General features: G+C 52.0%; 1 protein-coding gene across 1 annotated transcript; it reads left to right on the top strand.

Annotated features, from left to right (window-relative positions):
• Positions 1 to 522: 522 nt before the first annotated feature.
• CIBAR2 (CBY1 interacting BAR domain containing 2) lies at positions 523 to 12,420 on the top strand. Its single transcript, XM_006041216.4, has 9 exons — positions 523 to 724; positions 2,556 to 2,790; positions 5,148 to 5,216; positions 5,330 to 5,431; positions 5,562 to 5,567; positions 6,666 to 6,770; positions 9,675 to 9,788; positions 11,518 to 11,619; positions 12,108 to 12,420. Exons 1-9 carry the CDS (start codon positions 705 to 707, stop codon positions 12,219 to 12,221), a joined length of 867 nt encoding a protein of 288 aa, XP_006041278.2. The 5' UTR covers positions 523 to 704; the 3' UTR covers positions 12,222 to 12,420.
• Positions 12,421 to 13,249: the final 829 nt, after the last annotated feature.

Below are 13,249 nucleotides of genomic sequence, written 5' to 3'. Positions count from 1 at the left end.
TTAGTACAACTTAATGTGTGCTGCTGTATCTGTTTCCTTTTGTGTTATGTTTGTTTTCTTACTTTTCTAAAAGTAAGTTCTTATAAAACTAAAAACTAAGTTGATAACAAGGGGGAAACAAGCAGCAAAAATGAGGATTAACATATTTAAGACCTATTTGTACCTCCCCTCCATTCAGCAACAAGTCCTCAGGACCCCCACATTCCCTCTGCTTTTTCACACACCTCTCCTGAGTAGCCAGGTCTCTCAGGATCCTGGGAGGGCTGGGTGGCCTTCTCGTGGGAGGAGTCCCAGCAACAGGACCCATGAACACAGCTAGGCCCAGGGCTGCATCCCAGGCCAGCAGCCCTAAACCCAGTCCCTGCACCTCTGGAGGAGCCCTCACACTGCCAGGTCCATAAGAACCTCTGTCTTCACCACAGCAGGGGCCTCTCTGGGACCCTACCTGGACCAGTGCACGGCAGGGTGAGGCCTCCTAACCCCGCCTGGGGAGGCTGGCCCCAGGAGAGGTTGCCCTGGTGACCAGCAGAGGCTCCTCCCAGGGTTACTGTGGGCAGCCACGTTGCCCAGCAACCAAGTGGCAGCGTCCCTTGAGCCAGGACCACAGCTGTGTCCAGCCCTGTGCGACTTCTCCCAGGCCTGGGGGACCCCTGGGGCCCTGCCCTTATTCCCCAAGACCAGGACAGCTGCTGCCTCTGATCACAATGAACATCATTCTCTCCAGGTAAGCAGCTCCACTCTGGCCCCAGCTGAGAGGGAGGGGGGCAGCCAGGTTCTCAGGGCCAAATTAACTGAGACAGAGGAGGCTGCCTGGACTGCTGAGGGGTGGTGGTAAGGATGCTCTCCTGCCCGCACCACATCCCCCTCAAGGTTAAGGGACCATGGAGGCTTCCAGACTCTGGCCTCCATCTACTTCTCCAGCATTTTTGCCCACAGACCTGGGGTAGCTAAATTTACACGGTCCACTCCAACTTCTCTAGCTCATCTCTACCTAGGAAACCCCTTTATGCTTCAAAACCCCACCAGGCATCATCCCTTCTGTGGAACTGTTCCCATCCCCACTGCCTGCAGCCTGATTTGATCACTGCTTTCTCAACTGCCTGTCCCTTAGCCAGCTGTTCCCACACCTGGATCCTCTGGGGATTGCAAACTCTGGACCACCTGATGTGTTTATTTACAAATGTAACCCCTGGGCCCCACTCACAGGGAGTCTAGGTCACAAGCCTGGGGGAGGGTGGGCTGGGATTCTGCAGGCTTAACTTGTGCCCTAGGTGATTCTGATTGAGGGGGTTGAAGGACTCCACCTGAAGGGACAGAGAATGCAGCTGGCTGTGTGACCTGGAGCAAGGTGCTTCACCTCTCTGGCCTCCATTTACCTTGCTTGCAGGGTCATGCACATGATGGGCACTGCACCAAATAGGGTTTCTGGGGAGGACAAAAAGCCCTCCTCCCAGCTTCCAGCCTTAGAGATACCATTAGAGGAATGCTCGGCTGGGAGGTTTGGTCAGAGACGGCTAGGGCAGCAACCACCTGGGATGAGGGATGAGGAGAGGGTGCAGTGGGGTAAGAGGGAGGCGAGTGTCTGAGGCTGTGCCACTCAGCTGTCTCAGGAAGACAAAATCCAGCAGGTCCTCACTCACTCCGCACTTCTTCATGGAACACCTTTGATGGGCAGGCTGCTGGCTAGCAGCACATAAAAAATGAGTCAGCAAGCCCTCGCCCCCCACCCCTCTGCATAACAGGAAGTGATAAGTACTGAAAAATGGTGCGCCACAAGGACAAACAAGGTCCAGGGCTGGGAGAGGCAGGAGGGACACAAGGGCAGAGCACAGGGTCTTTAGGGCAGTGAAACTTCTCTATGATGCTGTGATAGTTGGAGACAGGGCATCGAACATTTGTCAAAACCTATGACATGTACCACACCAAGAGGGAACCTTCAGGTAAATGAGGGACTTTAGTTAATACGGATGTATCGCCATGGGTTCGTCTTTTGTAACAAAGATCCTGCAGAAAGGAAGGCTGTTAATAATAGGGGAAACCACGTGCTAGGGAACGGTTTGTGGGAATACTCTGTACTTTCCACTGTTTTTCTGTAAACCTAAAACTATTTCCCCCCCAAAAAAGTTTATTAATTCCAAAAATAAAAAGCTTTATGATGCAGAGAAGGCAGAGAATTTCAACAGCTCAGGAAAAGACAGAATCAGGGAATTTCATAGAAAAGAGGTCACTGCCCCTCAGGATGGCTGGAATACAGACCAACTCTACTGGGAAGATAAACCCCCTCTAAAGGATCTCATGGTGCGAAAGACCAAGTTAGGAGACAAACCCACGCTTGCATGCCTGCCTGGCCACTGACCAGTCCCATGACCCCTCTGGCCTCCGGCATCTGCCTTGCTGGCCTGACCCAGAGACTGTGGGTATTATCTTGGGGAGCAGGCACCTGGGCCAGGCCTGCCACTGAGGAGGAGGGCCGTGGGTGGGCGATCCCTGTGTCACTGAGTGACCTGGCTGGGTATCACTGCCCAGAATGGCCCCTCAGGCCCCTGCCTCCCCAGGGACAGCCAGGTGCGGGTGATGGAGGACACAGTGACCAATGCTGAGAAGTCTTTCGGTCAGTTCTGCTCACTGCTGGCCGCCTACACCCGCAAGACAGCCCGGCTGCGTGACAAGGCCGACCAGCTGGTCAAACAGCTCATCGACTTCGCCAATACAGAGAACCCAGAGATGCGGGCCACCCTGAGGAACTTCGCTGAGGACTTGGCCAAAGTGCAAGATTACAGGCAAGCTGAGGTGAGCAGGTAGCTCCAGAGGACCCACTGCCCAGGGTGGGGGGCAGTCTGAGGGTTGGTGCAGCCTGGTGGGGTCCACAGTTAGTGGATGCATCTCCTGCAAAGACAGCCCCAGAGGAGCCAGGGTGAAATCTTAGTTTATAGAACTGAGAGCCTGGAGGCTTGTGCAAGACAAGAAAGATGCAGGGAGTCAGGAAAAGAATTAACCATGGAAACTCCATGTGGTGTATATACAACGGAACACTACTCATCCATAAAAAACACCAGTAACACCATCTGCAGTAACATGGATGGACCTTGAGATTATCATACTAAGTGAAATCAGAAAGATAAAGGTAAGTGTCATAAGATATCACTTATATGTGGAATCTAATATATGACACAAATAAACATCTATGATAAAGAAACAGACTCACAGATACAGAGGACAGACTTGTGATTGCCAAGGGGGAAGACGTGGGAGAGGCATGGATTGGGAATTTGGGATTAGCAGAGGCAAACTATTACATATAGGATAGATAAACAACAAGGTCCTACTGTAGAGCACAGGGACCTATACTCGATATCTTAGGATAAACCATAATGGAAAAGAATGTGTAACTGAGTCACTCTGCTGTAGAGCAAAAATGAACAATATTGTAAATCAATGTTTAGGGATGGACTAGGAGTTTGGGTGGAGAAGGCAATGACATCCCACTCCAGTACTCTTGTCTGGAAAATCCCATGGGCGGAGGAGCCTGGAAGGCTGCAGTCCATGGGGTCGCGAAGAGTCGGACACGACTGAGCGACTTCACTTTCGCTTTTCACTTTCATGCATTGGAGAAGGAAATGGCAACCCACTCCAGTGTTCTTGCCTGGAGAATCCCAGGGATGGGGGAGCCTGGTGGGCTGCCGTCTATGGGGTCACACAGAGTTGGACACGACTGAACTGACTTAGCAGCAGCAGTAGCAGGAGTTTGGGATTAAAATAAAATGAAATAAAATAAAAATAATAATCTCCAGCCAGCCCAAAAAATCCCCTCTGCTATGGTAGAGAAGACTGAAACAGCTTTTCTATTGAATAAGCATTAAACCAGAAGACAATGCATGTTGCAGGTGATCAGATAAGTGATGGCAAAAACAGAGAAACCTTACTCCCCACCAAGTGCACTCTCTGGAGATAGGAGATGACGGTTCTCAGGGAGGGGATGCCCTGAGAACAGGGAAGGGGACAGTGCCTCTGTCACAGAGGACTTCCTAATTCTACCCAGTGATTAGGGGGCCAACTGGGCTGCCCAATCATCTTTATCCAGAGAAAACTAAAACCTCTTTCTAACAAACAGGTAGGTACAGCCTGGAGCCAGGTGCCTGGCAAACTTCCTGGAGACACTGTCCTCCTGATGTTTACAGTTCAGAGATGACTGGCCTGGCCTGGTTATAAAACCAGCCAGAGGCTTCTTCAGCTTTTAAAAGGTTTACATCCATCTCAAAGGGACAGAGAAAGGATCTATAACTGCCAAGTTTTTCCAAAGAAATGCTGTACAGAAAGGGAGGGGAAAATGTTCCTTTCCCTTTTGGCATTTGGGGAAATTATTATTTTTTTTTAGATTTGCATTTAGAAGAGCCACAAGCCTTGATGGAGGAGAAGGAAGGGGTTGGGTAGGGATTCCAGATCCCCTGGCCCATCTGTCAAGCCAGACTCAGATCTTATTAGAAAAGCATATTTTGGGGCAATGCCCTGGACATGCTGAGTCAGAACCTCTGGAGAGGGGGTGGCTGGCGATCAGGGTTATAAGAAAAGCCCTTGGAGGGACCCCTACGCCTGCTTAGTGTGACATCCACAGGGTAAGCCCTTAATCCACACCAGCTTTAACTGGACTGTTACTATTACCGATAATGTTTACTAAAGTGTCTAGCATTGGGCTCGCACACAGACACTGACCCAGGGGCGTGAAGTGTCCCCCTCACCAACCCTGCCAGTCCCTGGGGCTTCCCAGCGTGGTCCACTCTGGATTCTCTGCTAGTTTGTATTTCAGGTGACTCTGTCAGCCTCCCTGGTGACAACTTAAGGCAGTCTGGAGAAATAAAATGCACTGGGTCCCACCCAGTTGCTAAGAAACCCTGGGCGGGTACACTCCTTATACCCATTTTACAGGCCAGGAAACGGGGCTCATCGAGAGGAAATGTGTGACTGTGCTCTTGGGAGGCACAGCTCTGAGCCCAGGCTGGTGCTCGCAACCCCAAGGCTGGGGGATGGCCCAATGTACAGTCCTGGGTATGCAGTCAGAGCACTATAAATGCAGGCCAGGGACCGCACAGCCTCTCAGCATCTCTCTGGCTCCACCTGTTCTGACTGTGTGTGTGTTTATGTGCCCCCAGGTAGAGAGGCTGGAGACCAAGGTCGTCAACCCCCTGAAGCTCTACGGGGTGCAAATAAAGCAGACCCGGGTGAGCAAGGGCAAGGCGCTGCGGGGTGGGCACCCACTCCCTGCGGGGTGGGCCACAGGGAGGGAGACACTGGCTGGGCTTGGGCCTCGGGAAACCACCCTCCTCTTCCTTAGGCTGAGATCAAGAAATTCAAAAGTGTCCGGAACAATGAAATCAAACAACTGGAAAAACTGGAGAAACTGAGGCAGAAATCCGCTTCGGATAGACAGACCATCGTATCCCTCCCGAGGCAGGGGCCGGGGGTGGGGGCCGGGCCAGTGTGTCCCTGCACCCTCTGGGTGGGGGCTGCGTGGGCCACCCCAGGGGATGCTGGGTAACCTGGATCCCTAACAAAACCGTTCTCAGTCTCAGGTGAGCGTCACAAATCTGTGTGAGGAAGGCAAGCTCACATGCAGGTAATGAATAGACTCACAAAATGGCAAGGTGAGCTCTACCCAGGCAGGTGTGTGCAGGGCCCTGGGCTCAGGATGGGAGGATCAGAGGTCTTGGGAAAGCCATTGGTTGGGACTTGGGAGACCTGGGTTCTGTCCCATCAGCAATGCTACTCAGGCAAGTCGACGAGTCACTCCTCACCACAGCCTGCTTCCTTGGGGTTACCTACTTACTGCTTGTAGAAGGCAGGCACTTGTAGATGAGAAAATGGAGAAAAGTGACTTGCCCAAGGTCACAGAGAGCTAAGGGGCCAACCCCAACTCACCTCTGTGTGCTCCTTCACGTGCCAGGCCTGCCATGGAGTCAGGCCATAGAGATTAAATCAAAGCAACCAATAAAGTAATCAACTAAAATCGTTCCACATGTAGGAATTAATTATCAGCAAATGTGGAGTACCTACGGAGAAGGCAATGGCACCCCACTCCAGTACTCTTGCCTGGAGAATCCCATGGACGGAGGAGCCTGGTAGGCTGCAGTCCATGGGGTCTCGAAGAGTCGGACACGACTGAGCGACTTCACTTCCACTTTTCACTTTCATGCATTGGAGAAGGAAATGGCAACCCACTCCAGTGTTCTTGCCTGGAGAATCCCAGGGACGGGGGCGCCTGGTGGGCTGCCGTCTATGGGGTCGCACAGAGTCGGACACGACTGAAGTGACTTAGCAGCAGCAGCAGCAGTGGAGTACATAACTGGTTATAGTTAGAGTAATAGCTCAGCTGCACCCACTCTTTCATTCTTGGAACAATCCTGCAAAGCAAGCCTTATTACTGACCCATGTTTGCAGGCAAGTACATTGAGACTCTGAGAGGTTAAGCCACTTGCCTGAGGTCACACAGCTAAGCGGGTCTGTCCAAGTGGCAGCTGCCCCTTTTGCTGTGGTCCTACTTGGCCATTCCTTCGATGACCAAATTGGCAAGAGGTGCCCATTACACAGGACAGCTGGCCCAAAAGTAGGGCAAAGGAACAGAGAATGATCCAGAATGGAGTCCCCATGACACTTTCTATCTCTGGGGCCAGGCAGAGACCAGCGTGCAGAGGGCCTCAGTGGATGCCAGCCGCACCTCCCACCAGCTGGAGGAGACAGTGGACACCTTCCAGAAGCAGAAGCTAAAGGACATTCAGGTAGGGGTGATCGGTCCCTGGTCAGAAGTACTCGGGCTGTTTCATGTGTGAACTTTGGTGTGTTTGCTCATGTATGTCTGTGTATTTGTGTTTGCACCTGTATGAGTACACATGTGTTCCCTGTGACAGTGTGTGTGTGACCTTGTGCCCGCCCAATTCTCGGGGCCCTGACTCCCAGAACAGTAAATCCTGGCTTCATCCTGCCGTGGGCGGTGAGAGGCCGGCTGCTTGGGCAGCTGTCCTGCACAGCTGTCTGCCCGGAAGCCAGCACTGGCAGCCCTGCCTCTCACACCCGGCTGGCTCCCTGCCTGCCAGGAGAATTGGGCAGTCTGTCTCTCCCAGGCCCCTGCCTTTCCACACAGGTCCCTCAGGGCTCACCCTGACTGCCTCCTTTCCTCCGTAAACCCCCAGTCACACATAGCCTTCCTCCTTCCACCCAGACCCCACCCAGAAAGGCCCAGCGCCCCAGCTCTTACCAGAGGCCCCAGGGAGTCAGGATCTTTAAGGGCAAGATGGTCACAGAGGCCCCTGCACCCACTCTTGACCCCTTCTTTAATCCATTTTCCAAATTGCAGCCATAGGAATCCCAAAGGCAGCTCTGATTTGTCACTGGTACGGGTTTAACACTGTTCTGTGCTTCCCTTGTTCCAAGAAGAAAAGCTGAAATCTTCCCAAGGTCCCAAAAACCCCAGTCCAGACGTCCAGCCTCATCTTGGACACACCACTCCAAGCCCACCTGCACCACGGCCTTTCATAACTCAGGGCCTTTGCACAGGCTGTGTCCTCCACCGAGGAGCTCTGGCATTACTCTGCATCGAGCCCACACCTCCTTGTCCTTCAGAGAAACTCGCTTGCACCCTAGACCTGGTCCGATCAACTGTTAACACACACCGATCCCCCCCTGGCCTGGGCAGGGGGTAGGCACAGTTATCCCTGAGGGTGCGTTCATTGTATCTTTAATTCACTGGTGAATCTAACACATGTTGAATACGCACTATGTGCCAGGCACTATGCTTGAGGCTGGGGACACCACAGCCAGCCAAGAGGGGCCCTGTCCTGACAGGGATGACACCTTGGGGGAGACAGATCATGAGGAGCCCTGATGGGGTGGTGGAAAGTCTGGGAGAACTTGCCGTTCCATGCCTGCCTCCCATACAGTCAGGGGCCCTGCCTGCCAGGGCCCCTTCTGGGTCCCGGGCACGGCACTCGGCGAGTACTCGTAAACGTTGGGGAAGTGAATGAAAGAAGGAGCGAATGAAGCGAGTGAAGGACTAATGAGGACTGCTCAAGCATGCGCGTTGCAGGCAGAACCTAACTCCACCAGCACGCCCCTATTCAACACCTGATGCGGCCGCGGCCGGCGCCCGCGCACACGATTCTCCACGGTCAGAGGCCAGCAAAGCGCGCGGGCGACGCGGGCGTCCTTCACATCTGGGGGATTCCGTCTGTAAGAGACACTTCCCCGAACCAACAAATTTTCCAGAACTGGAAATAATCATACCGTTCTGTCGGTTTTACGTCACACTTCTAATGAAATATTTACAAATGAACTCTGACGCCGAGAGAACAGAAGCCCCGTTTCCAAGCAAGGGGGTTCGTTTACCCGAGCGGGCGTCAGGAATCTCCTGGAGGGCTCCTTAAAACGCTGCCGACGGGCCCGCCTCAGGGTCGCAGCCAGTGGGCCCCGGTGGACCGGGAATCTGCATCCCTGACAGGCCCCCAGGTGGGGCCGGCGTCAACGAGGTGCCCACAGGGCGAGGGCCGCGGCCCTGATGGAACCTCTCACAGGTCTCTGTGACTGGGACCACTCCTGTCCCTCCCGTGCTGACGAAGAAACTGAGGTTTGAGAGGGAACGTCATTCCCTCGGGGCCAAGCGCCAGTGAAGGGCAGGAGGAGGCCTCACCTGACCGCCCGCACTGCCTCCGGCAGGGCACGAGGGAAGGAGGCGGGAAGCAGGGATTTCCAGCCCGCTCTTTGCCTCCCCAGGCCCTTCTCCCAGGTGGCTTTGTGGCCCCTGCTGGCCCTCCGCCTTCTCCCAGGTGGCTTTGCGGCTTTCTCTGGTCCGCCTGCCCCAGGTGCTTCCCATGTGACCGGAAGAGGAGAGTTCCCAAACTGCAGAGTTCTTTCCTCAATACCAAGCATGTGCCCTGATGATGCTTCCCTCACAGTGGGAACTTGTACTGAACACAGCACGTAGGAGGGGCCTGACACACAGTAGGTGCCTCCTCTCGGGTCTGGTCCACAGTAGGCGCTTGTGCTGGGTTCACGGCACAGCAGAAAGCCCCAGTGGGGCCTGAGACACAATAAGAGACTGTATTGGACATGACATGTAGTAGGAGCTTATCTGGGCCCTGCACAGAGGAGGAGCCCCCACCAGAGCCAGCAACGCAGCAGGAGCTCTGTGCGAGTTTACTGAGCCAAGCAGAACCATCTGATCTAGAGAAGCAAAACTCTTTATCACTAATAACCTGTTGACAAAGTGGTGCATCAGGTTGTGGGGCCAGTGGGCCTGGCAGTGTCTTACCAGCAGCACCCCCCCCCCATCCTGTAAGGCCCACTTCCAGTCTGTGGGTGACAGAGGCTGCAAGTTTGTAGCTGTCAATTTGCAAACACCAATCCTTGGAGTGAGAGAAACAAGGGCCAAGTGAGGAAGCCCAGCTGGACAAGAACTGAGAAAATGACACCCTTCAGAAAGTCCACAAGACCTCACACATTTCTTGAACAACCCCTGTGCAATTTTTGAACCATGGGAATGCATTAACAGTTCAAACAAAAATAATTAGAAATAATATATTGAAATTCCCCACCTAGGACTTGCCCCCTGGTTGATCCACATCTGAGGTGAGCCCAGAACAGTCCTTCTGACAGTGTTACTTACGTGATCTGGGTTTCTCTCCCCACAGAAAATTTTTTCTGACTTTGTGACCATTGAGATGGTCTTCCATGCCAAAGCAGTGGAGGTGTATTCCAGTGCCTTCCAGACTCTGGAGAGCTATGACCTGGAGAAAGATCTGGAGGTGGGTCACAGACACCCCATCTCCTATTTATGGGGTGGGGCTGAATTTGGGGGTGTTTTTGTCTTTTTTTTATTGAAGTATAGTTGATTTACAATGTTGTGCCAATCTCTGCTGTACAGCAAAGTGACTCAGATTTACACACACATACGTTCTTTTTTAAAAATACTCTTTTCCCTTTTGGTTTATCCCAGGAGATTGGATACAGTTCCCAGTGCTATCTAGTAGGGCCTTGTTGTTTATCTATGCTATATATAATAATCTGCCTCTGCTAACCCCACACTCCCCATTCATCCCTCCCCCCTCCCACTCTCCCTTGGCAACCAGTCTGATCTCTATGTCTGTGAGTCTGTTTCTGTTTTGTGGATAGGTTCATTTGTGCCATATTTTAGATTCCACAAAGAAGTGATATCATATGGTATTTGTCTTTCTCTTTCTGGTTTACTTCACTTGGTATGATAATCTCTAGTTGCATCCATGTTGCTGCAAATGGCATTATTTAGTTCTTTTGTGGCCGAGTAGTTGGTTTTGTCTTGATAGAATCAGTTTTTGTTGGCAACATTTTGTAATTTCTCGAACTTTGAAGGCTTGTTTTAATGAACTCTTTTAAATATCTGCCCCTGGGCACAGAACCAGAGGTGGAAAATTTCCCCAACACCATCTTTATGGACTGTTCGTATCACCATCACCTGGGTGCTTAAAAACAAATGAAACAACAACAGCAAAAAGCATCTCCAGGCTGATGCCTGCTGTACTTTGCATGTAGACTAAGTGCTTATGGTCCTTATCTGATGTAATTAAGATCTAACATTAGCCTTCTGAGTTATCTACAATGTCCCGTGCCATACCTCATGGTCAAAGCAGCGCAGCGATTGTCTTCCATGATTATCTTCTGTGGTTCTAGGGTTGGCGGGTTCAGCTGGGTCGTCATCACTTGGGTCTTTCAGCCACTCTGTAGCTGGGGCTGGAGTGGTTTCAAAGGATTTCTGTGTGGCTGTCATCTGGGTCCAGGACATGATTCACAAAGTTCAGGGCAAAATGAAGACACTGGCCCTTTGTTCAGTAATCATTAAGACTTCCAAGATAGCAGAGTCCTTCCGAGCTGGGAACCTTGGAATAGTGCATGAGCTGTACCCCTACAAGGCCCACCCTGTGTGGTCTGCAGTGGGGTCTGCGACCAAATAACTGCCCATGGCCCCTCCACAGGGTGTAGGCTTCCTCACATCATGGTGGCTGATCCAAGGGTGAGCATCAGAGACAGAGCCAAGTGGATACTGTGTCACTTTTATGACAGGTCTGCCACATTCTGTTTCTTGAAGTGTGTCACTAAGGCCATATTCAAGGGGAGGAAAATTGTAGTCCAGCTCCTGATGGGAGAAGTCAAAGAATTTGCGGATGAGCTTTAAAACCATCATAGGAGGGTCAGTGAAGATTGGTCTGGCTCTGATGCCTTCACTCATCTCTATTCTTGTGATGGGGGGAGTGTGATCTCTAATCTTCCTGTGGGACTATGGACTTGTTACCTAGCCTCTCTGAGCCTCAGTTTTCCCATCTGTAAAATGTGATGATAATACCCACTAATACCAGTCTGCTGCAGATCATATGGCTCCAAGATGGACCTGGTGCAGGTGGACGTCCTAGCAGTGACCTCTGCACCAGCCTTTTGGTTCTGCCATCTTTCCTTCCCGCTCCCACCACTTTGTTTCCTGAGTAGATCCAACCCTCCTGACAGGATTTTAGAGCCAAGATGCATGGAGTTTATGGGCGTTACGATGCTCGGCCACCACTCATGCATACCACCCTGTCCCCAGCTCTCCCATGGTCTCTTGCCCAGGTGAGTACTGGGTGGGGCGTGAAACCTGTGACAAGGTGAAGTGACCAGAGACCAGAGGCTGGCTGAGAATTCAGGTCTGAGAAGGAGGTGCTGCTTGCGGGGGTGGGAGGGTGGCCCTGAGTCTGACCTGGACCATCCTGAAGCAAACTCAGGGAACCACAGTGCGGGAACGAAGGGTGTCTCATGCTTTCTGAATAATTCTCTCCAAAGGCAGTGGAGGAAGTATGGTCCCAAGCCAGACTGCCTGGGTCCAAACGCACTGCTCCCAAGCTGTGTGACCCTGGGAAAGTTCCTTAACCTCTCTGTGCCTTAGATTCCTCACTTGCAAAGTGGGGCTAATGATAGTAACCCCTCAGAGGGTTGTGGTATTAGGTGAACACATCTACCTGAAGCACTTAGTAAATAATACTTGTCACCATTATTATTATTACTGCTATTGTTGCTGTGATGATGATTTTAGTATTATTGTTACTGTTATTCTTATTTAGAGTGCTCAGAGCACCATACGGAGCCAGAGAAAAGAAGCAGTGAGTGAGGATGACTCTGCTGAGGAGGACCCCATGGAGAACCTCAGGGGACAGGCACAGAGGCTCCATCAATAGAACAAGAACTCCCCAGTCGGGATTTGGGGCTCACACTGGACCCTCACAGGCTCTGCCGTGTGCAAGTCACGTGTTTTCTGAGTCCCGGTTTCCTCATCTGTACGACAGGGATCATATCCCTTGGCTCACAGGCTGCCCTGGGGACCAAGGTGCCCAGCAGGTGCTCAGTAAACATGGGTGCCTCTCACCCTAACTTGTACTAGGTCTCATTTCCTGTCTTATGACCAGGGCTCCAGCGTGTTTAAGCCTATGTTAATGTTGAGAGTTTGATGTTACTGAACCAAACTCAGGTTCACTTGCCTGTGTGTGGTAAAGTCACTTTACTGACACCAGGCGGTGGTGAAGGAAAGTGAAGTACTTACTGCAGGTGCTTGGCAGAGTCCTGGGCAGCTGGTGCTCAAAAGGCCTGAACTCCCCATGGCTTTCAGAGGAGGGTTTTTAAAGACAAAGGAGGGAGGGTGGCTGTGGGCTGTGTAACCTTGGGACCAGGGACATATCACCAAAGTAGAGGGTGGGGTGGGGTCCACAGACTCGGCTGGCTACCTGCCAGAGCCCTCCAGGTATGCACATTTGGGGAGAAGACCCCTCATAGTGCAGTGGGGTCATCTGAGCGCTGGATCACTCAGGGCTTAGCATACCTCCCGCTGCCTCCTGGAGACCTCTGCTGCGGAGAGGATGTCGTGCAGCCTCTCGGGAGAGATGCTTGGCTCTGCTGATTCGATTCCCCATAGGGGTACTACAAGCGCCTCGTCAGCAAAGTGGGAAAAATAAACCTTCCTTGTGGGTGTGAAGAAAAGGGTGGGAATGTAAGCTGGTGCACCCGCTGTGGCAAACAATTTGGAGTGCCTCAAAAAACTAAAAGTAGAGCTACCATAAGATCCAGCAATCCCACTCCTGGGCATATACCCAGACAAAACTCTAATTCAAAAAGATGTATGTGGGGACCCCCTGGTGGTACAGGGGTTAAGAATCCACCTGCCAATGCAAGGGACATGGGTTCAATCCCTGGAATATTCCAGATGCCACGA

Source organism: Bubalus bubalis, chromosome 18 (assembly GCF_019923935.1).
Source record: "Bubalus bubalis isolate 160015118507 breed Murrah chromosome 18, NDDB_SH_1, whole genome shotgun sequence".
Taxonomy (NCBI): Eukaryota; Metazoa; Chordata; class Mammalia; order Artiodactyla; family Bovidae; genus Bubalus; species Bubalus bubalis.
This window is presented reverse-complemented; position numbering and strand designations above follow the sequence as displayed.

Excerpts from the sequence above, each read along its gene's own strand:
- CIBAR2 (XM_006041216.4), top strand. The coding sequence starts at position 705 with ATGAACATCATTCTCTCCAG. Across the intron at positions 2,791-5,147 it reads AAGATTACAGGCAAGCTGAG|GTAGAGAGGCTGGAGACCAA; the intron begins GTGAGCAGGTAG and ends ATGTGCCCCCAG. Across the intron at positions 5,217-5,329 it reads TGCAAATAAAGCAGACCCGG|GCTGAGATCAAGAAATTCAA; the intron begins GTGAGCAAGGGC and ends CCTCTTCCTTAG.